Genomic DNA, 26,620 nt, shown 5'->3' on the forward strand with positions numbered 1-26,620 from the left:
AGAATTAACAGGGAGCCTTATCTCTAAACTACTGGAAAGTAGAGAGATTATAGTTACATATTAATTACTTATCTGGTATATTAAAAAATTATAAGCTTTCAATAGTAACAGTGTTAAAACAATGATATGACTGCAAAATCCTATTTCTCTCACTTTTACTTTCTAAGCATTATAGTACCAAGTCTTAAGGACAATATGGTTGTGTATTTGCCCACTCAGAAGGAAGATTTCTCTCTAGATGTTATTTTGAGTTCGAAAAAAATCCTTATGTGACTCAGAAAGGAAACTCCTTTTGCTATATATCCTACCACTGTATTTTATTTCCTCTCCCCAGAAAAGATATATAATACATAACTATGCTGAATTTTTGTCAATAAACAAGACAAGCAATGAACAAGGCCACTTCCACCATTGTTTTAGACTAAGAAAAAAGAAAATTCATCTAGCTGAAGTAACATTTAAAAAAATAAGTTTATTAACAATATTTTATCAACAATAACGAAGTAAAAAAAATGCAAAAAAGATCACTCAGAATCCTCTCTTTTTATTTTTATCAAGTAATCTCTATGCCAACATGGGGCTCAAGCTCATGACACTGAGATCAAGAGTTGCACACTCCACCAACTGAGCCAGCCAGGTGCCCCCTCTCTTTTCAAATCTGTTTTTTCATTTGTCAATGCATAATTGTGTACAGCTATAATAAGCACAGATAGAATTCTGTATCTCATTACATTTAAAATATCAAATGCTTTGCATGTTATTAGTCTTCATAATTATGTTAATTTCTGCATAATATCATGCAGATGTGATTTACCATAAATTATTCAAGTATTCTCTTTTTTGTTAATATTTAGATAAAATAGCTTGCAATGATTATATCATTAAAAAAGACTTCTCTTCCTATGGATAAATTCCCTAGTCTGAAAATATTAGGTCAAAGGGTATGATATTTTTAGGCTCTTCATTCAATAATTAATATGTACCAGACTTTTGAAATATAATGCCAAATTGCTGTCAAAAAAGGGTTTCAGGGGCGCCTGGGTGGCGCAGTCGGTTAAGCGTCCGACTTCAGCCAGGTCACGATCTCGCGGTCCGTGAGTTCGAGCCCCGTGTCGGGCTCTGGGCTGATGGCTCGGAGCCTGGAGCCTGTTTCCGATTCTGTGTCTCCCTCTCTCTCTGCCCCTCCCCCGTTCATGCTCTGTCTCTCTCTGTCCCAAAAATAAATAAACGTTGAAAAAAAAAAAAAAAAGGGTTTCAGTGGCAATGTATATATGTACCTGTTTCACCACATCCTTATCAGAACTAGGTATTAATTTGTACACAGAAAAATATTTTGCTTTTATCTGTATTCCTTCTATAATGAAATTAAATATAATTTCCTAATTGTACTTCCTTACATAAATTATTATATAAATATAATAAATACAATAGGGATTATTTATTTATCTATTTATTTTTAGATGATACTTTCTTTCAAGATTTTATTTTCAAGTAATTTCTACACCCAACATGGGCTCGAACCCACAACCCTGAGATCAAGAGTGGCATGCTCCACTGACTGAGCCAGCCAGGTGGCCCTAGATGAATTATTGTAAAATGTCTAAGCTACTTGGGATGTAACTACCATACAGAAAGAAGCCATTTACAGGGTACAGAAATGCTATTTACCTTAAGCACACCCAAACCTGGCCAAAAATAAACCTAAAGTCTAGGACCAACAAATCACTACTGCCACTTCTTCTTCACTGCCACCATTAATTACATCAACAATTTACTAAACACATGTTTTAGGCACTGTGCTGAGTAACATTTTATTTAATTCTGTTCCTGACCCTGCTAGGCAGGTACTACTTTCTCCATTTATTTTAAAGGTGAGAGAAGAAAGGCTTAAGAGAAGGTATTTGAGCTTGTCCATAGGCACAAAGTTAATAAGAAACAGAGCCCACACTCAACCCACAAATCTTTGAATCTAAATATGCAATACAAAATGACATCATCAAATTTGTTGGTATAAATGTGGATATTCTGGCTCAGTCAAAAGAGCTGGAGACTCTTGATCTTGGGGTTGAGTTTGAGCCCCAAGTTGGGTATAGAGATTACTTAAAAATAAAATCTTAAAAAAAAAACCAAAAAACAAACAAATGTGGATATTCTGACATATGTTTACATATTAATCTGCTAGAAAAGAGACCAAAAACTTGGAAACTAATGTCCTAAGCTAAGATCTGAGTTGAAAAAATAATGGGCAAATATCTTGCTTTATCTGTAATTGAGATCAGGAACAGGCAAATCAGAAAAATAATTGAAAAAGAAAAGAAAAATAACCATTTGTCAAGGGCTTCCTCAAAGTGCAGAAATAACATCTAATTATACCCTACTGGCGCTGAACAGATACTAACCAAGATGCCTACAAGGACATTCTTCCAGATCCATCAACTATAATGTCCCACTTATGCCCTGAACATAGTTTAGAATATACAGGGAGGATTCAAACAACTGATCTAGATTTAATAAGGTAGCAAAAAAATTATTGCTACATAGCATAAAGTCTAATCCAGTGATTCATGTAACAATTGCCTGAGAGCTTGTCTAAAATGCCAATTCCTCAGGTACCTGGCTGGCTCAGTTGGTAGAGCATATGACTCTTGATCTCGGGGTTATGAGTTCAAGCCCCATGCTGGGTATAGAGATTAGTTAAAAAAAAAAAAAAAAGGGGGGGGGCACCTGGTTGGCTCAGTCGGAAGAGTATGCAACTCTTGAATTCAGGGTCATGAGTTTGAGCCTCACACTGAGTGTGGAGAGTACTGAGAAAAAATAAATGAACTTGAAAATAAATAAATAGATGTAAATAAATTAAAAAAAAATACTAATAAAATGTCAATTCCTAGGTTTCATTGAGGGAAATCCTGAATCCATACTGGAGCAGGGACAAGGAAACTGCATTTTTAGCACACACCTCAAGTGACTGTGATGCAGCTGGTTTCTGGGTCATGCCTGAGAAACAAAGGCCTAAGTATCAGAAATCAAATATGCATCAATTTAAAACAAGTAAACTGGGGGCGCCTGGGTGGCTCAGTCAGTTAAGGGTCTGACTTCAGCTCAGGTCATGATCTCACAGTCCGTGAGTTCGAGCCCTGCCTCAAGCTCTGTGCTGACAGCTCAGAGCCTGGAGCCTGCTTTGGATTCTGTGTCTCCCTCTCTCTCTGCCCCGCCCCACTCATGCTCTGTCTCTCTCTGTCTCAAAAATAAATAAAAACATTAAAAAAAAATTTTAAAACAAGTAAACTGACAAAGGAAGTCATGCTTAGCTCATGGAACTTTTTTATTCCTTTGATGATATGACAGCCGTTCAAGTGATTGGCCTTGGGGGTGGGGAGGACAAGCTTTGGAAGGGTTCAAGGAAAGTAGGAACCAACTGAAATAACTAGACTGTCCTATTATTATTATTATTTTAGTTTATTTATTTATTTTGCGAGAGGAGAGAGAATCTCAAGCAGGCTCTGCCCTACCAGCGCAGAGTCCGATATGGGTCTTAAACTCACAAACCGTGAAATCATGACCCAAGCCAAAGTTGGATGCTTAACCAACTAAGCCACCTGGGCACCTCTAGACTGTTTTATTATTAACTCTCCTCTGGTAGCTGGCCTATCAGGCACCTCCCAGCAAACCTCTGCTCTCAGCAACTCAGGTTTCCTCATCCTCCAAGGCTATAGAGCTATAGGAACAGGCTCTAAATATATCAGGGATCATACTGCATGTGACTCAATTTTCTAGATGAGAAAGGTGATTAACAAGATTATTCATTATTAAAGGCTAGCATGAGGGGCGTTGGGGTGGCTCAGTCAGTTGAACAACTGACTTTGGCTCAGGTCATGATCTCGCAGTTGAGTTCGAGCCCCGTGTCTGGCTCTGTGCCAAAAGCTCAGAGCCTGGATCTTGGTTCAGATTCTGTGTCTCCCTCTCTCTCTGACCCTCCTCCTCTGGCACTCTGTTTCTCTCCCTCAAAAATAAATAAATGTTTAGAAAAAGAAAAAAAAAAAAGGCTAGCATGAACCAAAGGAAAAAAAAAATTATTCAAGGGAGATTCAGTTAGCCAACCCTCCAGCAAATGTGTCACAGTCTCTTTCCCCATAGTTTCTGCCCTGCATCAGCCAAATGGGTTTATTAGGGACCCTCAACATTTCTTGTACTTTCTTGATTTGGCTACAGAACACACACCTCTGCTTCCTCCCCATTAGTTGAAGCCCCTTCCTCCTTTGGGAAATCCTCCCTGAACACCCTGTAAATTACTTCCTCTTTGGAGCACTGGGGGTGCAGGGTAGAAAGGGTTGGGAGCACTGCTGGAATATACAGAGTAGAAACCAGGAATGTGAAATATTCTGTAAAAATGAGATAAAGTCTCAGACAACAAAGAAACCACCAAAAACACCATCAACATTCTTGTTGAGAAAAACTGCCCTAAAATTCTTGAACCCCTCCACAGGACTGCTGGTCGGGTCCTAACATTCTTGACCATTAATTTTCTCACAAACAGAAGGTGATCCACAGTCTGCAGTGCACTACACAAAACAGGATTCCTGAGTCCCACACCTATGTTAATCCAAGAAAGGCCTTCCCAGACATGAAGACAAGTCAGAAAAGGGCAGGAAAAAAACAACTCTAGCACCTTCACATGTAAGGGGCATAAACATATTTCTACTGTTCCTCTTCCTAAAGCCTCCTAACATCAATTAACTCTATATGAAACCTTAGAATTTGAGGCATTTCCACAAGGATTTCCCATGTAGAAACACTTCCACACATGTGCCCCAGCAGATGAACTTGCCAACATAACAATTCTATCATTTCCACATCTAAAGTCTTCCTCTAGGGGCGCCTGGGTGGCTCAGTGGGTTAAGCGTCTGACTTCAGCTCAGGTCATGATCTTGGGGTTCATGAGTTCGAGCCCCATGTCAGGCTCTGTGCTGACAGGTCAGAGGCTGGAGCTGCCTCAGATTCTCTGTCTCTGTCTCTCTCTCTCTGCCCCTCCCTGTTCATGTTCTGCCTCTCTGTGTCAAAAAACAAATAATAAAACATAAATAATAAAATCTTCCTCTAAGAGTCAAATATTCTGAAAATAACATAAAGACTAATTCTGGAATAAATCTGAACATTTCTTACTAGGCAGAGAATAACCATGTCATTTTAAAAATGGCTAATTTACAGATTACTATCCTATGAAACAAAACTGGAGGATACAGATAAGAATGCTGTACACCTGGCTGGGCCCAAGAAATTCTGCAAGCGTTTATAAGTACCTTCTAGGGGTAACTGGCTGGCTCATTCAGTTGTAGGTTTGAGCCCCATGTTGGGTGTAAAAATTACTTTAAAATAAAATCTTTAAAAAAGTAAAAAATTAAGATAAAAGTATCTTCTAAAAGGGTATAATCCTTTTGGGGAAATACAATAGTAAAATGAAGGAGCATGAATTAAAGATCTGGTCAAAGCAAAACTCCCACACTTCACCATATTTTGTTTTCCTGTGTCTCAAATTGGATCTCATATTCTGCTTTTATTTCAGGAATCTGCATATGTAAACTCAGTGAAAACATTACAGCTATTTTCTCAACCCTGGTGCTTACCAGTCCTCCCCATCCCCAAAATTAGGCTCCTCAAAGTTCTTCTTCCTCCCATCTGACAGCAAATGGCAGCCTAAACTCATTTTGTCTGCTTCATTATGATCCACCAAGTCAATCTGGGAAGTCAGCAGTATACCCTTGACCATTACTTTGGGAAATGGTGAGAAAAAGAAAGTAGCCCTGATATGTAGGGAGTGAGCCTGGTACTATCAGCTAGGCCTTGGTGTCTGGGTGAAAGTAATTTCACAGGAAATCTTCCTGTGAAAGTTCCATTTCCTTAAGCCTTCCCACAAATCAGTCTTCTAAGTCCCTTCTAACACCCTCTTACTGAGAGGCTCCTTGGTTCCCTTTGGTGTAGGTTCTCTGTAACTGCAATAAGCAATTTTATCTACTATGCTAAGTCCCTGATAGTCTTAAATACCTCAAACTCTGCATACATTATCACTCTATTACTATCCTCCTCTTCAAACCATCCCCTCTCAAAATACCCCCTTTTCTTCTTTTAAAAAAAATTTTATTTAAGTAATCTCTGCACCCAATGTGGGGCTTGAACTCACGACCCCAAGATCAAGATTTGCATGCTCTTCTGACTGAGCCAACCAGGTGCTCCAAAATATCCCCCTTCTTGAATTTTTTTGGTACTCTCCTAGTTCTCCTCTGACCTCCCTGGTCTCCTTGTAGCAGTTCCTGCTCCATAAATGTAGACATTCTCCAAGGTTCTACCTTTAGCCACCCTTTCAATATCAGTGGCTCTTACCCATTTTTGGCTCATAGTACTCCCTTTGAAAATCTCATGAAAACTATGGCTTTGTCTTCACACCACCTTCCCCACATCATGCCCAGAAAATACACATTTAATGAAATTTTCGCAATTTTCGGCAAGGTTTATGGAAGTTAAGAGTGCCATTTTGGGGCACCTGGGTGGCTCAGTCGGTTAAGCATCCGACTCTTAATTTTTGGCTCAGGTCATGATTTCCCAGTGGTGAGATCAAGGCCCCCTCATTCAGCAGCCCCAACTCCTGAGCATGGGCCTACTTGGGATTCTCTCTCCTTCTCTGCCCCTCCCCTGTTTGCATGCACACTCTCTTTCTCAAAATAAACAGACGTTAAAAAAAAAAAAAGTGTCTTCTTTACCCTCTCTCCCATGGTAGTATGCAAATTTTTTTTAAGTTTATTTATTTTGAGAGACAGAGTGGGCGAGTGTAGAAGGGGGAGAGGGAGGGAGGAAGGAGGGGAAGGAGAGAGAATCCCAAGTAGGTTCTGCACCATCAGCACGGAGCCTGATGTGGGGCTTGAACCCACAAACTGTGAGATGATGACCTGAAGTCAGACACTTAACCAACTGAGCCACCCAGGCGCCCCAGTAGTGCATGAATTTCAATAATCCCTTATATATAGATGACTATTCCCCAAATCACTAACTTCAATCTTTACTCCCCTTTTATTACTTTTTTAAGGTTTTGGTTTTTTTTTTTAAATGTTTATTTATTTTTGAGAGAGAGAGTACGGGAAGGGGCAGAGAGAGAAAGGCAGACAAAGAATCCGAAGCAGGCTCTGCACTGAAAGAAGTGCCTGATGTGGGACTCGAACTCACGAACCATGAAATCATGACCTGAGCCAAAGTCAGTCATATAACCAAATGAGCCACCCAGGTACTCCCCTTTACCCCTCTTTTAAATTTCAGCTAAGTGAAAATATAAAACTAAACTCATTTTTTCTTCAAATCTGTTCAGTACTTCTCCTGCCATCCTTCTAGTTACCCAGGTTCAAGACATCAGTATCAATTTTGACTTAATCCTCTGGATTATATCTGAGCATGTCACCATCTACAGATGGTACCATTAAGATCTTTTATTTTTTAAAGTAGGTTCTATGCCCAAACGTGGGGCTCAAATTCACAACCCCAAGATCAAGATTGGCAGCTCAGAGCCTGGAGCCTATTTCAGATTCTGCTTTTCTCTCTGTCTTTCCCCAGCTCACGCTCTCTCTCTCTCTCAAAAATAAACAAACATAGGGGCGCCTGGGTGGCTCAGTCAGTTAAGCGGCCGACTTCGGCTCAGGTCATGATCTCGCGGTCCGTGAGTTCGAGCCCTGAGTCAGGCTCTGTGCTGACAGCTCAGAGCCTGGAGCCTGTTTCGGATTCTGTGTCTCCTTCTCTCTCTGACCCTCCCACATTCATGCTCTGTCTCTCTCTGTCTCAAAAATAAATAAACATTAAAAAAAAAATTTTTTTTTTAAAATAAACAAACATTAAAAAACAATTAATAAATCCTGGCTCCGCTGATCAAGCCACCCATTCGCCCTCTTTTAAAAAAAAAAAATTTTTTTTTAACGTTTATTCATTTTTGAGAGATAGAGAGAGACAGAGCATGAGCGGGGAAGGGGCAGAGAGAGAGGGAGACACAGAATCTGAAGCAGGCTCCAGGCTCTGAGCTGTCAGCACAGAGCCCGACGTGAGGCTCGAACTCATGAACTGCGAGATCATGACCCCAGCTGAAGTCGGACGCTCAACCGACTGAGCCACCCAGGCGCCCCTCACCCTCTTAAGATGTATTCTATCTGTCTCCTTCTCACTCTCTCCCTGCCACTGTCCTGCTTTTGGCCCTCATTACCTCTCATTTATAGTATAGCACTAGCATCCTGTAACTACTTTCCCTTAAAGTAGTACTCCAACCATGTCACTCCCTGTTTCAAATCCTTGGGTCTTGTCTCTCCACTCCCCAACAAATAAAATCTTAACTTGACACTTCATGGCTTCCATAATTTGATCCTAATGAACCTTTCCAACCTTAATCTCATAATTCTCTTTCAGACACCTAAAGCTCTTGTCACACCAGACTCTGGATAATCTTCACAAATGGTTAACACTCTTCCCCATAAAAATCCAGATTTCCAGTTTCTCCTTAAAAGGAAAAATTAACAATAGGTTCAAATTCCTGCATGGCAGGGGGCCTGGGTGGCTCAGTTAAGTGTCTGGCTCAGGTCATGCTCTCATAGTTCAGTTCGGGAGTTTGAGCCATTCGGGGGTTTGAGCTGTGCATCAGGTTCTCTGCTATCAACACAGAGCCCACTTTGGATCCTGGGTCTCCCTCTCCCTCTGCCCCTCCCCTGCTTGCACCGTCTCTCTCAAAAATAATAAACATCAAAAAAAAAAAAAAAATTCTTGGGGCACCTGAGTGGCTCAGTTAGTTAAGCTTCTGACTTTGGCTCAGGTCATGATCTCACGGTTCATGGGTTCAAGCCCCACGTCAGGCTCTGTGTTGGCAGCTCAGAGCCTGGAGCCTGCTTCAGATTCTGCCTCTCTCTCTGTCCTTCCCCAGCTCATGCTCTCTCTCTCTCAAAAATAAACAAACATTAAAAAACAATTAAAAAATCCTGGGTGGCTGAGTTGGTTGGGAGTCTCTTAGTTTGGCTTGGTCATGATCTCACAGTTCCTGGGTTTGAGCCCCATGTTGGGCTCTGTGCTGGTAGCATGGAGCCTGCTTGGGATTCTCTTTCCCTCTCTATTTGCTCCTCCCCCACTTGTGTTGTTTCTGTCTCTCTCAAAATAAATAAACTTAAAGAAAAAAAAAATTCCTGCATGGCAAAAACTGGCTAGAGCCAAGAATGCCTTCTCTGGCTCTCTGCAGTCCCTGCTACTTCTTACTGTCTTGTGCCTCATAAGCTTCTCTAAATTAGCTTTTGTGTCTGGCTCTGTACACAATTTGACTTTGTAATCCTAAACCAGGAAAATATACCTACCCATCCTGATTTCCAGACCCATGTTCCAATTAAGGTTATACTACCCCTTTTTCTCTAAGTAAAGAAAAAACAAGACCAGGGGTGCCTGGGTGGCTGAGCCGGTTAAACGTCTGGCTCTTGCTTTCAGCTCAGGTCATGATCTCGAGGTTTCGAGATTAGAGCTCCACATTGGGTTCTGCGCTGACAGCATGGAGCCTGCTTGGGATTCTCTCTCCCCCCCCACTCCCCCCCCCACTTGCTCTGTCTCTGTCTCTCTCAAAATAAATAAATAAATAAATAAATAAATAAATAAATAGAAAGAAAGAAAGAAAGAAAGAAAGAAAAGAAAAGAAAAGAAAAGAAAAGAAAAGAAAAGAAAAGAAAAGAAAAGAAAAGAAAAAATATGACCATACTGGGGCACCTGGGTGGCTCAGTTGGTTGAACACCTGAGTCTTGATTTCTTCTCAGGTCATGATCTTGCAGTTTGTGAATCTGAGCTCCACATTGGGCTCTGAGCTGACCGCATGGGCCCTGCTTGGGATTCTCTCTCTTTCCCCTCCCACAAGTATGTGCACTCTCTCTCTCTCCCTCGAGATAAATAAGTAAACTTAAAAATATATATGACCATACTAATGTTCTTAATGATTAAGACATACATTGACCATTCTTGTAGTTATGCTTAATAGGCCCAGAGAATTCTGAGGGTTAAGTGACTGCCCCTAGTTTGAGTGTTAGCCCATAGCATAGCAGAATTCCCACCTCAGGAATCAAGCTACAGAAAGACATAGAATATATCTGATGTTTTTTTCCATAATGGATGACCTAATGCCTCAGCAGAAGTTTCAATACTATTGCCCGAAGCTAGTTAACTGGGAAATGATAGGGCTTTTTAGCATTTGTGTATATTCAGTTAAATGCTAATCATACCAACAGTACCCAAGACAAAAACAGCTTCTAACCAGCAGACACATTAATTAATAGGTTATTTTAGGATATGAATGGTTGTGGTATACTTTTCCTACTTGATACATTTAAATTGCAAAATTTCAATACACCAAAACTTACTATTGAGAATCCAACACAAACTCTTCTTCCCCCGAATCTTGGCATATTTTCCAAAGATTGTTTAATTTTCCTTTCTTTCAAACTGAGTGGAGTCCCAAGGAATGCAAACAGCATTGGAAAAAGCTTTGCATTCATTATCACCACAAATATATATACATATTTTTTAGAGATAGGTGTACTCACAAGTGGGGTGGGGGAGGGGGGTAGGGAAAAACAGAGAGAGAGAGAGAGAGAGAGAGAGAGAGAGAATCCCAAGCAGGTTCCATGTCCATCATGGAGCCTGATGCACGGCTGGATCCCACAACCCCAGGATCACAACCTAAGAAGAAACCAAGAGTTGGGTGCTCACCCACTGAGCCACACAGCTGCCCGGACCAGTACTATTTTTGCATAAGGAAGATATTGCTAACAAGTGTTTCCCAAGATGTGCACAGCCACATTCTGAGCACTGTATATTACCACTCCCATTTTATAGATGGGAAAACAAAGGCACACAAGAGAATCATTTGCCAAATGTCACAAAGTTAAGAGCAGTGTTTCTGGTTCCCTGCTTCGGTTCTGGAAGCTAAACAAATAACAACATAAACTATATAAAGAAAATAGGCCCTCATTTAAATACCTTAGGTTATGAGGACACAGGAAGTCAGGAAGAGGTAGGTATTAAGAGTAGATTAGGGGCTCCTGGGTGGCTCAGTTAAATTTGTGACTTCAGCTCAGGTCGTGATCTCATGGTTTGTGACTTTGAGCCCTGCATCAGGCTCTCTGCTGACAGCTCAGAGCCTGGAGCTTGCTTCAGATTCTGTGTCTCCCTTTCACAGCTCTCTTCCCCTCCCCCGCTCACACTATTGTGTGTGTCTCTCTCAAAAATAAAAATTAAAAAAAAAAAAGTAAATTATTACTTTACATTATTCAAACCTTCAAAATAGAGGCAATAAATTCAAGAAAAAGACTATTATTAACTTAGTTCAGAATTCAGCAACATTTGCCAGGCAAAACAGTATGATGATGTACATGGAGAGCAGAATGAATTCCTCCAAATGGGGAAACTCTTTTTCTACTCCAAGTCACAATGACAGTGCTCTTAAACCATGAGTGGTGGCATGAGAAACTAGGAAAAGGAAGTTTTGTCTTTCCACAACTACTTAGGTTTTTTTTTTTTTAAGTTTATTTATTTTGAGAGAGAGAGCACGTGCCTGTGTGCACAAGTGGGGGTGGGGGGAGAGGGGTGGAGAGAGAGACTCCCAAGCAGGTTTCATGATGTCAACCCAGAACCTAACCTGGGGCTCGATCCCATGAATCCTGAGATCATGACCTGAGCTGAGATCAACAGTATGATGCTTATGTGACTGAGCCACCCAGGTGCCCCACCACTACTTAGTTTTGAAAGGCTTCTGTATGACAAGCAGCAACGCTCAACAGAAGAGGAAATGTCAGTTTGGCCCCAACCTCCAAGATATTATTTCCTTCCTTAAAACTCTTGTTTAAATCTTTGCCTATGTCCTTTATAAACAAACACTTCTAGCACTTAACACTTTCTTGATCTAGAAGGATATTCTCTCTTTCAATCAATCTGTGCTTCTGCCTAAGGAAAATTTACCCAGCCATTATGACATTACTTGTCTAATCACTCAGGGTGAGGTGAAAACAGAGAGAGCAGCTGGGCCTACATCCCATCTTTTCTCATGCTTCCTTTGGAATCATTTCCCACCTCCAGGCCCTGCCTCTTACCATTCCTCTGAAATCATGCTATTTGTGTCCTTCTGTTCCAATCATATTGTAATATCCAATCATGGATTGACCTATTTTACCTATGCCTGTAATTGTGCTTATTATATAGATTACCGACATATTTTTCCTTTCATTCACTTATAACTATTTTCTAAGTCATTCTGTGTAAGAACACTTTCCTACTTATATAATAATTTTTCTCTCTTTCGAATCCTTTCCAGGAGGCTACTTTACAAAGAGCAAACATTTATATCCTGAAATATACCACCAAACACACATTCTCTGCCCTTTCTTAAAAGAAATACATCTTTAGATTCTACTCCCTAAAAAGTAATGCTCGCTTTATCTTGAGCCAAGTGCTAGTTAATTTTTTTTTAATATTATTTATTTTTGAGAGAGAGAGAGAACGTGTGTTGAGTGAGTGCATGAGCAGGGTAGAGGCAGAGAAAGGGGAACAGAGAATCCAAAGCAGGCTTCTCGCTGACAGCAGAGAGCTCAATGTGGGGCTCGAACCCACAAACCATGAGATCATGACTTGAGCCCAAGTTGGACACTTAACCGACTGAGCCACCCACACATCCTTAAATATTTTTATATATGCCTTTAGTCTAGCAGGTAAGACCTAAGTTTCCACTATTATGTATCCCAAATGATGCCCTCCCTGAGCATCATTCTTTCCTAAATCTTTCCTCTGCATTCTCTGACTTAAAAAGCAACACAAAAACATGAGGCCAAAAAAAGCAGTGGAACAACTGTACATATGGCAAGAGGCCTAAAGAAACAGGCTCCTCTGAAGATTTATCAGGAAAGAAATGAGGAAGTGGCAAAAGGGACAGAAAGAGAGGCGGAAGTTATCAACAGATAGGAGAGAATGGAAAGCAGAGTAAGGCAATATCCTCCCAAAAGAAACTGATGAGGAAAGTGAGCAGTGAGAGGTTCTAGAGCAGGACATAGGGTAAGGTTCACTTACCCCAGACACTTACCGTGTTGCATTTGGTGCCACACACCACTTGCCTATGATTCAGCCACTGAGATGCAAACACTTTATTAAGGGTTCCAAGATGAAACTCTCTCTCCCTCAGGAGACTGGGAAGTTGCTGTGCTGCATAGCCATGCAACACTCGAGAATAGTTGGTTTCATTCTGAAGCCTGACTTCTCGGTTCTTCAGGTAGTACACTAAGGATCTCTTCACCGGGGGGAGTCTTTTCCTTTTGTGAAGTGAGTGATCCCAGCCAAACTGTGTAAAGCAACATTAGAAATTAGGGCTTTGGCTACCTTGGTTCAGAAGGAGGGATCCTCCTGTATCAGAGAAATCACCAAGAACTCATCCTGCAGGATTCACATACAACAGAATAGGTAACTCAATACAGAAAAGTCCAATTTAATTCTTCCAACATTGAAAAGATACTGCTCATAGTCAAACCTATGAGAAACAAGGGCTGAAAGACAAGGGAATGGAAGCAGAAAAGAGGTCAAAAGGTTTACTAGGCCTTTTAGGAGTGAAGGATTCAAATCCCCTAAAGCTATACTTGACAGGGAAGGGAATGAGGGGCCACATAATTACTATACCGACCTGGGCTGCATCTCTACCCAGTCCCCTTCTCTCTCTCAGTCTGTACTCCCCGCGGAGCATGGAGAGTGCAACTAGGGCCAGAATGGGGTCCTACACCTTCCAGGGATGCACTATCAAAGACTTCCTCCCTGTCCCGCGCTCCAGGCGGTTGAAGAATTCGAAAAATCAAATACTAACGGGGTAGGAGGCACGGGAAATCAGAGTCCGAATACGCGTCCAACAAGGTCTTCTCCTTCAAAGAGGGAGGTATAGGAATGATACCTGAGAAGTGCTGTTTTTTACAACGGTCCAGGAGCCAAAAACCCCATGTTGGGGCTTGAGGTAGCCGGAGGGAGAATCTTTCCCATATAAAGGTCGCAATCATCTCTGCCCACCCCCCCACCCCCCCGGAGGTGGACTTCACTCTCCCTCCGCGTACCTTCTGGGAGGTTTTGTTCCTGATTCCACTCGACGTCGGTTTCCCTTCCTCCAAAGCCAAGATTCTAGTTTCCCCTCAAGCCCCACTCCCGGCTGTAGGCCTTCTGAGGAGTATACCCTGTTTCCAAGTTTCCCTTCAGTGTCTCATCTCTCTGTCCTTTCTGCTCTCCTATGAATTCCTGGGGACCCAGCCCTTACCGTACTGGCTGGGCCACGCTCTTGCCCCACCTCTGATTACAAACCTTGGTCCCGGGTTCCGGTTCCCTTATCTCAGGACTCTATCCCCCTCTGGGTGCTTCGGCGATATAACCCGAGTCCTGGCCTCTCAGCCCTCACCTGCGGGCACTGAGCGTCGCTCCCAGCTCCTGGCGAGGCAGGCGCTTTCCGCTTCCTGCTAACTGCTTTCCGGGCCATAGTGGGCAGCGCCGCAGCGGCCCCGCAGCCACATGGGGCGGGGGTAGCGAGGGTTAGCAAGACGGCGGGTCATATACTGGGCCCCGGGGCCACGCACTTTAAAGCGCCTGGCCCGGAAAATGGCCCGGACCCAGGGAGGCAGGCAGAAGGGAAAGGAGGGAGGGAGGACCGGGGCCGGGAAAGGGAAAGGGAAAGGGAAGGGGTTAGGGAAGGAAGGAACGAGAAGCTTTCAGACGAACAAGTCTGAAAGGACGGCGAGCGGCTGGAACCAAAACACCCCCTCCCCTTCGCCCTCGCTCCGTCACCCTTGCGCAGCCGCACTTCGCTGCACGTCGCCACGGAGACGCCGCCTGGCCTTCAGGGGTGGGGTTTAGGGTCTGCAAGTGGTAAATTCGCGGCTGTCGTTTTGCTGCCGCCCGCGCATTTCCAACGGTCGTCAGAGTGCCGCTGGAAGTGGAAGACCAGGGGTCAAAGCAATCTGCGTTCTGGCCGCTGACCTTGGACCCCCGCCTACTCATCCGCAGGCACCCGGAAGTGAAGACAACTAACCCGGCTCGGAGAAGGAATCCCTCCCAGCACACGCCTTTCCTGGGCAGCCACCACTGGTTATCTCCTTTTGAGCGCCGCACTTTCCCCGAACCTATCACAAACGGAGCTCCAGCACCAAGGGCTGGACTCTGTGCGAGGAGGCAGGACCTCCTTCCCCCACCCTCGTAAGGTGGAGTCCGGCCGGCGTGCCCAGACTTTCCTTCTTTAGAGTACCTGCCCTGCCCGGCGCAGCCACCCCAAGCCGCTCCCTGGTCCTCTGCCCGCCTTCCCACCCCTGGGGAGTCCTAAGGCTCCGTTCTCCTCTCAGTCTCCTGATTCCCTGCTGTCCACCTCTCCCGACTCTCCTGCCCAAGCTGCAACAGCTCCTCAGTCACCTTTCCCTCAGCTACGACCTCGCCTCCCTTTAGACTCCCACGACCTGCGGGCCACAGGGTCTTTGTGCTTTATGAAATAGGCCTCACGCCTTAATTTATGTTTCTTATGTCTCCTAAATTGAGGACAGGAACAGGGGACTGCCATTGCCTGCCTCTCCCTCTGGGCCCTGGTTGCATCTCAATGAGGGCATATTGGGTGAAATTCTGAACTACAGAGTATAGTGGCCGTTTTGCTTGTCAGTTAGAGAAGGGGGCTTCTTCAGGATCACCCTTGCCTCCATTTTCAGAAGATGCTGTAGGAATTTGAGTGCTGGTTCCGCTTTTCCTCAGGTAAAGAAACCCTTTGAGGAAGCAGGATACTCTTGCTTGGGGTTGACTGGCTTCGGGCTGTAGTGCCCAGTTACCTGCTGGTCGCTTCAGGCTTCATACCTCCAGGGAGCTCTGTTGACCCTAAGACCCTAAGACTCTAAGGTTCTGCCTACAAGATTTAGATTTGTTTTCCAATCCGAAACAGACCAGATTGAGACAGAGTCCTCTGCCATCCCAAGTGGGCACTGCCACTAATCTCTAGTGCCACCTTGGGAAAGGCAGCCCCATCTTACTTGGTCAGGCCTATCCCTTCAGAGACATGAACAGGGTGAATGGGTCAGAAGTGGTTCAGCTTTCTTTTTGAGCCTCTTGCTGCAGTTCTGTCTTGCCTCACAATGCCCTTGGTGACCCAGGAGCCCACTGGGCAAGAGTCTGGAATTCCTTTGAGAATCTAGGCTCATGCTGGGCTGCACTTGGTTCCTGGTATCCTCTGCCCATGTCAAAGGCTGTAGGCTCATCCTCAGAGTTGGTGCACTTCATTTTGACATCCCAGGAACTATCGCCAAATGTACCTCCCAGCAGAGCTCACAATTTCTGTGGAATAAAGATTCACCTTGAAGTTTAAAAGTCCACAGTTGCTTTTAAAAGACTGACGACAACGGGGCATGTGGGTGGCTTGCTGCTGTCACCACAGAGCCTGTTTCAGATCCTCTGTCCCCCTCTCCCTCTGCCCCTCCCCTGCTTGTGCTGTCTCTCCCAAAATAAATAAATTTAAAAAATAAATAAAGACTGATGATACCAATGATTGGTGAGGTAGAATAACTGGAACTCTCATACATTGCTAGTGGGCACATAAATTGGTACAATTTGGAAAAAAATCTATGGTAGTACCTACTATGGCTAAGTATGTGTACCTTATGATCCAGAACTACTACTGGTTGTATCAACAGAAATGAGTGTTTACGTCCACCAAAAGGCATGAGAGTACTCAGTTTTATTCATAACAGCCATAAATGGAAAATAGTTCAAATGTCAATCGATGAAAATAGTTCAAATGCCAATTGATAGATAAATTGGGGGTTCCTGTGACCTCCTAATCAGGGTTCATAATTTGTTATAATACCTCATGGAACTCAGGAAAATAAATATATTGCCAGCTTATTATAAAGGGTATTATAAAAGAAACAAATGAAGGGCTAAATGAAGATGGACAGGGAGTGAGGTCTGCAAGAGTCCTGAACACAGGAGCTTCTGTCCCTGTGGAGCTTGGGGTACACTACCCTCATGGTATGTGGATATATTCACCAACTTAGAGGCTAATCCAAACCCCATAGTTAGGGTTTATATGGAGGTTCCATTATGAAGGGATGATTGATTAAATCATTAACCTTGATTCAATCCACATTTCTCCTCCCCTTTTCAGAGGTTAGGGGATGAGGCTGAAAGTTCCATACTCATAATTACATGCTTGGTTCCTCTGGCAACCAACCCCCATCCTGAAGCTATCTAAGGAATCATCTTGAGTCACCCCATTAATATGAACTCAGGTATGGTTGAGAGGGACTTATTAAAAATGACAAATGATGTGCTTCTACCATTATGACTTAGAAAATTACAAGAGTTGTAGGAGCTCTTGTGCCAGGAATCAGGACAAAGACCAAATACATATTATATTACAATCTCATATAATAGGAGTCAGAGTAGTCATTACTCTTGGTGGTTACTAACTGTGAAGAGAACCCAGGGAGGTTTCTGGTGTGCAAGAAATTAATATAAGTATATAAACATATATGTCTTTTTAAGATTTTATTTTTGAGTAATCTCTACACCCAATGTGGGGCTTGAACCTATAACCCCAAGATTAAGAGTCGCATGCTCCACCCACTGAGCCAGCCAGGTGCTCTGGAAACTTCTATTTCTTGATCTCGGTGATGATTATAACAGTGTACACATATGTAAAATTTCAACAAGGTGTACATTCAAGATTTATGCAGTTTAGGGGTGCCTGGGTGGCTCAGTTGGTTAAGTGACCAACTTCGGCTCAGGTCATGACCTCACAGTCTGTGGGTTCAAGCCCTGTGTCAACCTCCGGGCTGACAGCTCAGAGCCTGGAGCTGCTTTGGATTCGGTACCTCCCCCTCTCTTTGCCCCTTCCCCACTCATGCTTGCTCTCTCTTGCTCACTCTCTCTCAAAAATGAGTAAACATTAAAAAAAAATTATGCAGTTTATATTAAGTATACCTCAATATAAAGATATAAGTGCTCAAAATTTTTTCACCTGGTTTCTTCCCTTGTACTTTTTTTTTTTTAATTTTTTTTCAACGTTTTTATTTATTTTTTTTGGGACAGAGAGAGACAGAGCATGAACGGGGGAGGGGCAGAGAGAGAGGGAGACACAGAATCGGAAACAGGCTCCAGGCTCTGAGCCATCAGCCCAGAGCCTGACGCGGGGCTCGAACTCCCGGACCGCGAGATCGTGACCTGGCTGAAGTCGGACGCTTAACCGACTGTGCCACCCAGGCGCCCCGTCTTGTACTTTTTAAGACAATCAGGCTAGGAAGAAGGAAAATTTAAAAACTACAATCTGGGGGTCGCCTGATTTTGGCTCAGGTCATGAGGTTGCAGTTTCGTGGGTTCAAGCCTGCTGTCAGGCTCTTCGCTGACAGCACAGAGCCTGATTGGAATTCTCCCTCTCTCTGCTCCTGCCCCACTCATGCTCTGTCTCTCTCAAAATAAATAAACTCACACACACACACACACACACACACACACACACACACACACACACTATCTGGGGCTCCTGGATGACTCAGTTGGTTAAGTGTCCAACTTTTGGGGCACCTGGCTGGCTCAGCTGGTGGAGCGTTTGACTCTTGTTTTGGCTCGGGTCATGATCTCACGGTTCGTGGGTTCGAGCCCTGCATCGGGCTTTGTGCTGACAGTGTGGAGCCTGCTTAGGATATTCTCTCTCTCTCTCTCTCTCTGCCCCTTCCCCACTTGTATGTACACGCACATTCTCTCTCAAATAAGTAAAAATTTAAGAAATAAAATAAAAAAAATACAAGCCACAACCCTAGACTGAAATTAATCTGAGAGGATATTGAATTCATCTCTCCGCTCTACAAACAAAACAAAAAAATGTTCTCCAGACATATGAAAGCCTGGGAATCACCTTTGTCTCTCCCAATTCTTGTAACCTCTCCTCAAACACCCTCACACATTTATTCCATCACCAAGTCCTATTTATTTTGCCTTCTAAATATTTTGAGTCAATTCACATCTCCCACTACCCTAGTCCAAGTCTGTCATGTATTTTTTAAATCACATTTATTGGGGCACCTGGGTGGCTCAGTCAGTTAAACATCTGACTCTTGATTTCTGCTCAGGTCATGATCTCATGGTCATGAGATTGAGACCAGAGTGTGAGATCAAGCCCCGGGCTGGGCTCCATGCTGAGTGCGGTGCCTGCTTAAGAGTCTCTCTTTCCCGGGGCACCTGGGTGGCTCAGTTGGTTAAGCATCCAACTTTGGCCCAGGTCATGATCTCCCAGTTTGTGAGTTCAGGCCCCTTGTTGGGCTCTGTGCTGACAATTCAGAGCCTGGAGCCTGCTTCAGATTCTGTGTCTCCCTCTCTCTCTCTCTGCCCCTTCTCTGCTCATGCTCTCTTTCTCTCTCTCAAAAATAGAAACATTAAAAAAAAAAAAAAAGATTCTCTCTCTCTCTCCCTCTCTCCTTCTGGCCCTCCCCTGCTGCGCTGTCTCTCTCTCAAAAAAAATTTAAATCACATTTATTAACATCACCACTAATGTACTCATTAATTTTTAAAATAATTTAACTTTTTAATTTTTAAAAAAATATTTTGAGAGAGAGAGACTGCACATGCATGAGTTGGGGAGGGGAGGGGAAAGGGAAGGGCGGAGGGAGCATGAGATTATAAGCTGTGAGATCATGATCTGAGCTGAAATCAATTGTCTGATGCTTAACCAACTGAGCCACCCAGGCATCCCTATTTATTTTTTTAAAGTAAGCTCTATGCCCATTGCAGGGCTTGAACTCACAACCCCAAGATCAAGAGTCACATGCACATTGGGGTGCCCGGCTGGCTCAATCTGTGGAGCATATGATTATTGATCTCAGGGTTCAAGCCCCAGGTTGGATGTAGAGATTATTTAAAAACAAAATCTTTTTGGGGGTGTCTTGGTGTCTCAGTCAGTTGAGTGTCCAACTTCAGCTCAGGGCATGATCTCGCAGTTCATGAATTTGAGCCGTATCAGGCTCTGTGCTGACAGCTCAGAGCCTGTAGCCTGCTTCAGAGTCTGTCTCCTTCTCTCTCTGCCCCTCCCCCAGTCATGCTCTCTTTAAAATATAAACATTAAACATTTTTTAAATAAAAATTTTTAAAAATAAATTTTATTTTACTTTTAAAGTTTATTTATTTTGGAAGAGACAGAGACAGTATAAACAGGGGAGAGGCAGAGAGGGCAAATCCCAAGCAGACTCCACAGTGTCAGCACAGAGCCTGATGTGGGGCTCGAACTCACAAACCGTGAGATCATGACCTGAGTTGAAACCAAGATTCAAACACTTAACCGACTGAGCCACCAAGGCACCCCCTCAAAAAAATCATAAAACAAAAAACAAGTCACGTGCACAACTGACTGAGCCAGCCAGCTGCCCCATCACCTACTGATTGCACCATTTGTGAAGATCTCAGAGATAGACCACATGCATCTACTCTGACCTCTTGTGTTTTGCACTCAGCAGATAGTTCTTTTTTTAATGCAAATTTGATCAAACTATCCCCATGGTCATCTCTACTTCCTCACTGTCTTCCTCCTGGTCTTTTGATAAAAATAAAATGCTTAATCTGACCCTTGAGACCCTGCATGATCTGGCTCCTAACTTGACTCCAGCCACATCTCTTACTATATTTCTCCTCCTTTCTCAGTTCCAACCATACTGACCCTCTTTCAATCCTTCCAAATCCAACCAACATGTTCCCTCTTGCCACGGGGCCCCGGTACAGCTTTATCTCCATTTGATTTACTCCTTCTAGGGGCGCCTGGGTGGCTCAGTCGGTTAAGTGTCCAACTTCGGCTCGGGTCATGAACTTGCAGTCCATGAGTTCGAGCCCCGTGTTGGGCCCTGTGCTGACAGCTCAGAGCCTGGAGTCTGCCTTGGATTCTGTGTCTCCCTCTCTCTCTTTCTCTCTGTCCCTACCCTGCTCATGCTCTGTCTCTCTCTGTCTCAACGATAAATAGACATTAAAAATATTTTTAAAAATACTCTTTCTATTCCTCTTTGCTGTTGTAGTACTTAGTCATTTTTCAGATGTCAGTTGAAACATTACTTCCTTAGGAAAGCGTTTCCTGGGCTCCTTGATTAGTTGTGATCCCCCACCTCCATTATTTAATTTCAAAGCATTGTATGTTTCTCCTTTGAGAACTTACCACAGTTAGAATTTTACATGCATTTGTAGGATTATTTGATTAATGTCTGTCACCCCCACTAGAGTGTAAGCTGCTTGAGAGTAGGGACTATGGATGTCTTTGCTATCATTGTTATCTCTAGTGCCTGAGTGCAATGTGGTGTATATATGGGGTATCTCTTGATCTGATGGGGGACTCCAAATGTGGGGTAAGATCGGGTAAAAGCTGGTGGTGTGAGAGGTGAAAGAATTCACCCACAGCAGAACAAATTGAATACACCTCAAGAGAGAAGTAGGCAGGCAGTGGAGAAGATGCTGTCTGCAAAGAGGCAATTCATGGGGGCTGTTCCTAAAGGGGGAAGATGAGGAGGTATGGTGAGGTATGCAATCTTCCCTTTTTTGGTAACTGTGCCTATCTGTAAGTAGCCCATTGGTTAGTTAGCACCTATGGATATTTTGAGGTGGGTTACTTGATGGTCCTGCCCTTTCTACATTCCATCACTTCAGCTGCTTTGCCTAAAAATGGCCTCTACATGCACATGCTAACACTCAACAAATATTTGTTGAATAAATGGATAAATTAATGAATGAATGCATTTTGAAACTTCCAAGATTAAAAAAAGTCCCTTGTTTGTACATTCATTCCATCATGTAATAAGAATCATTCATTCTTAGTTAATAATTTCTTGGACTCAAGCATGAACTTTTCTGTGACTGGTCTCTTCCTACCATCGCTCATCTTTCAACTTTTCTCAGATGTTCTTCCTCTGTGCCCCCACAGGACATTTTATGGATAATTTTTCACACTGTATTGTAATGATCTGTTTTCTTTTTTTTTTTAATACTTTTTTTTTTAAACTAATCTCTGTAGCCAACGTAGGGCTCGAACTCATGCCCCTGAGATCAAGAGTCACAGGCTCTCCCAACTGAGCCAGCCAGGCTGATAATGATCTGTTTTCATATCTATTCTATTAGCTTGAGAGCTACTTGATGGCAGAGGATACCCTTAATTATCTCCAAATCCCTAGTGTTAGGGAAGGCACCTAGCATATTTTATACATTCCCTACATGTTGAATGACTGACAAAAGGTAAGTCAAATATATGTTTTACAAGTTCTCTAAGTATGTTCACAGTAGGTTTAACAATAGGTGTAGGGAAGAGACTGTGTGATGAGACTAATGTAGCAACAATTTGCATCCAGAACCTTGAGAAATCCATTTACTTATTAAAATAACTTTTTTCTTTTTTTAAAGTTTTTTATTTATTTTTGAGAGAAATGGGAGAGGGGCAGGGAGAGAGGGAGGGAGAGAATCCCAAGCAGGCTCCATGCTGTCAGAGCTGAGCCTGATGAGGAGTTCCATCCCCCAAACCGTGAGATCATGACCTCAGCCAAAACCAAGAGTTGGACACTTAACCACCCAGTTGCCCCTAAAATAACTTTTTTTTTCAAATTAAAAAGTAATATGTGCTCAAAGTAGAAAGTTGGAAAGCAAGGAAAGAAAAGAAAGACACGAAACCCAAAAGTTACATCTTGATGTATGATCTAGCTTTTTCTCAGTATGTTTTGCACCTGTATCTATATATCCTTACATATTGCTCTTTTTTAAAGTTTAAAAAAAAATTTTTAATACATTTATTTAGTTTTGAGAGACAGAGAGAGACAGAGCATGAGTGGGGGAGGGGCAGAGAGAGAGAGGGAGACACAGAATCCGAAGCAGGCTCCAGGCTCCGAGCTGTCAGCACAGAGCCCGACACGGGGCTTGAACTCACGAACCATGAGATCATGACCTGAGCCGAAGTCAGACGCTTAACCTACTGAACCACCCAGGTGCCCCGAGTTTATTTTTGAGAGAGACAGAGACAGAATGAGCAGAAGGGTGGAGGGCAGAGAGAGAGGGAGAGAGAGAATCCCAAGCAGGCTCTGTGCTGTCAGCACATAGCCTGACGTAAGGCTTGAACACACGAAACCATGAGATCATGAGCTGAGCTGAAACCAGGAGTGGACACTTAACCAACTGAGCCACCCTGGTGCCCCACATACTGCTCTTTTTAAAGATAATTTCAAACTGACTATTTTATAGCTTTAAATAAAACCCGCAACAGTTCCAGTCTTCTTCACTCCCACCCCTCCAAGTCAGTCCTTGTAACCATTCCTTCACAGTGTGACATGCAGAAGGAGGCCCTTCAATAGGCAGAGGACCCAGGACCTGATCACCTTATACCTGGCTTGGTGTTTCCAGGAAGAATAAATAACAACAAAGTAGCATAAAATACTTTGGACAAATTGAGTTATGTTATACATGCTTAGTAACAGGAAATCCTCCTGTTTATTTGCATAGATTTCTTGGAGCAAACAAAGCAGATGTTGCCACAATTCCCTGTATGACTCTACCCTTAATGTGTTGGAGCTAATTAAGTATCCTTGCTAGCAAAGGGCTTGGGAGGAAAACATTTCTGTGAGGAGAAAGGATTTGGTATTTTAATTCACACAAACCATAATTTAAAAAAACAGCAAGGAGAGACCTGGAGGACATAAGAACATGAATGGAGACAGATGGTAAGCACTCAATAACTGCTCTCTGATGATTCAAAGATGTTAGAGGTCTCTAAGGCATGTGAATGATAATTATTTCACCCACTGTGGAAGTACTTTTCAGATCCTGAGGCATAGATTACTAAAGGTAGAAGATGCTATAGAGAAAGTTCATCTCATTAAACTCATACCTTTACAGAAAACTAAAGCCAAAAAAGTCAAGTCATAGTCAGAGGGGATGAGTGAGGACTGGAACCCAGGACCTTTGCTCCAGATTATTTTCAATTCTGCTGCATTAAATATCTGGGTCCAGTTGAAGTTGCAAGTGGTATTTATTTTAGCATTTCCTAGTACTCTCTTATTTTTTTCTTTTTTAAGAACCTGGATTATTTTATCCAGAGCATCAACTACTTTGAGAGCAGAAATTCTATTTCTATATTTTATGTATAATTTGGTGCACACTGATAGATTTTGTGTTAAGAACATACAATTTCTAGTCATTCAGAAACTGATTATATAGTTTATAAATTACCCAGTTTCCTTGGCTTTTGACTCCTGCCTCCTGTTTCTTAAACAATCTTACTTTTATTTGTAACTTCAATAAGATGAAAAATGAAAGGAAGAGATGAAATTTTTCTGCTTAGAAGATCAAGTAATTTTTAAAAAATTAGGCTCCATACCCAACTTGAACTCACGACCATGAGATCAAGAGCCGCAAGGCGCCCCTCTAAGCTCAAGTAATTTATTTGGAAAAAGATGGGAAAAAATAGCTAATTAAAATATATATCTTATGGTGTCATTCTATTTCCTTCATGCGTTTTGTAAATGCCTAATTGCGAAATATAAGAATTGTAGAAGTAGATTATGTACAAATTTTGTTGAAGAACTTTCTACCAGTTATATCTATTGACTCAAATGCAAGGCAAGATTAGCATAAAAACAAACATATGGGTATCAACTAATGATAGAAAAATAACACGGCTTACAAAGTGGAACAAAGATTTTCTTATCATTAGGCAATTACAGAATAACATTTTTGTTCTGATAACATCAATAACAGATGCCCAGAAAATATTTTTAAAACCATTATCAAGAGGAGCACCTGGGGAGGCTCACTCAGTTGAGTATCTGACTTCAGCTCAGTTCATGATCTTGTGGTTCATGAGTTTGAGTCCGCATGGGGGTCTCTGCTATCAGCACAGAGCCCGCTTCAGATCCTCTGTCTCCCTCTCTCTTCCCCTCCCCTGCTTGCACTGTCTCTCTCAAAAATAAATAAACGTTGAAAAAAAGAAATGCAAAAAGAAATAAATGCAATAAATGTTTTTGTGATTTTCCTTGATTATGTATGTATATCTATATTCTTTCCATCTATGGGTGTGCTTATTTTTTTTAAATAAAATTGCAGATTTAATTTCTTCTATTGCTTTAACTTAACATAATATTTTGAAAATGTCCCCATGTTATTTATATATCTTTTGAAAACATGATTTTTAAATGCTGAAAAATAATTCAATCAAAGAATATACCATAATTTATTAATTATTTCATTATTGTTAGATTTTAGTCTGTTATCAGGTAGTGTTCTCTAGAGAAAAAGACCAGAAGGAGGATATATATAAATCCTTCTGATATATACATATCAGAGAAATGATACATATACATATGTATCAGAGAGACAGAGATAGAGACAGAGAAAGAAAAAGAGGGAGAAATTTATTCCAAAGAATTGACTTACCTGATTGTGGAGGCTGGCAAATGTAAAATCGGTAGGGCAGGCTGGAAATTCTCAGGCAAGAGCTGGTGTTGTGGTCTTGAGGCAGGATTTCTTCTTCCTCAGGAATACCTGATTTGCTCTTAAAGTCTTTTAACTGGTTGCACGAGGCCTACCCACATTATGAAGGATCATCTCCTTTACTTAAAGTCAACTGATTGTAGAAACAAAATTTTTTTCTACCTTAATGGAGATATAATTGACATAAAACGCTGTGTAAGTTTAGGGTGTACACCATGATGGTTTGATATACATATATATTGCAAAATAATTGTATGACATAATAGAAAATATATTTATTTGGTCTCTGTCCCTACTTCCTAGCACATACCTCCTGAAACCTTTGTAGTTTCCTAGTGATAGGAGCACAAGGAATATCTTTTCTTCTAATATTTGGTCTTTGACTCTAGTTCTTAACAGAGTTTGTGAATCCTTTGGAATTTCCTAGATGATAGCAGTGTCTTTTTTCTTTCTAAGTAATCTCTACACCTAACTGTGGAACTTGAACTCATAACCCTGAGATTGAGAATCATATCCTCTCCTGACTGAGCCAGCCAAGTGCCCCACAGTGTGTGTTTTTTTTTTAATTTTTTTAATGTTTATTTATTTTTTGAGAGAGAGAGAGAGAGAGAGAGAGAGCACAAGCAGGGAACAGGCAGAGAGAGAGAGGGAGATACCGAATCTGAAGCGCTCCAGGCTCTGAGCTGGCAGCACAGAGCCAGATGCGGGGCTTGAACCCATGAACCATGAGATCATGACCTGAGCTGAAGTCGGACACTTAACCGACTGAGCCACTCAGGCGCCCCTGTGTGTTTGGTTTTAATGAGGTGATTCTTGGTGGGCTCCTGGATGGTGACTGGTCACCAGAAAGACCAAACCTTGATTAGAAGTGCTCCAAAGCAGTGAACAGGAGCCAGTCTCACTGCTAGAAACTAGGGACTAAGGTGAGGAAGCTAAGGTGAGGAGCTGAAACAAGCTGCTGCCCTCTCCTGCCTGGGACTAGAGTTCTGTAACTCTACATAAGGAAGAGTGGGAGCAATGAGAACAAAAACAAAACAAAATGAAACAAAAGAGCAAAACTTCCCACTCCAAAATGAGTTTATAAGTAGATTTCCTAAAC

The 26,620-nt window shown here is 42.4% G+C and overlaps 1 protein-coding gene across 2 annotated transcripts in view; it reads right to left on the reverse strand.

The window, feature by feature from the left end:
- The window catches only part of DCAF12 (DDB1 and CUL4 associated factor 12), a 39,666-nt gene extending 24,591 nt beyond the window's left edge, over positions 1-15,075 (reverse strand). The window contains exons 1-2 of one of the 2 annotated variants that reach the window (XM_025914325.2): positions 14,459-15,075; positions 13,115-13,369 (exon numbers count right to left, since the gene is read on the reverse strand). In XM_025914325.2, coding sequence (XP_025770110.1) covers positions 13,115-13,369; positions 14,459-14,536 — 333 coding nt within the window. In that variant the 5' untranslated portion in view covers positions 14,537-15,075. Of the gene's footprint in view, positions 1-13,114; positions 13,370-13,705; positions 14,045-14,458 lie in introns of those variants that run through there. The other variant, XM_086683373.1, reaches the window with a different exon arrangement.
- Between the last annotated feature and the right edge of the window lie 11,545 nt (positions 15,076-26,620).

Source organism: Puma concolor, chromosome D4, assembly GCF_028749965.1.
Source record: "Puma concolor isolate L17-30 chromosome D4, mPumCon1.1.hap2, whole genome shotgun sequence".
Taxonomy (NCBI): domain Eukaryota; kingdom Metazoa; phylum Chordata; class Mammalia; order Carnivora; family Felidae; genus Puma; species Puma concolor.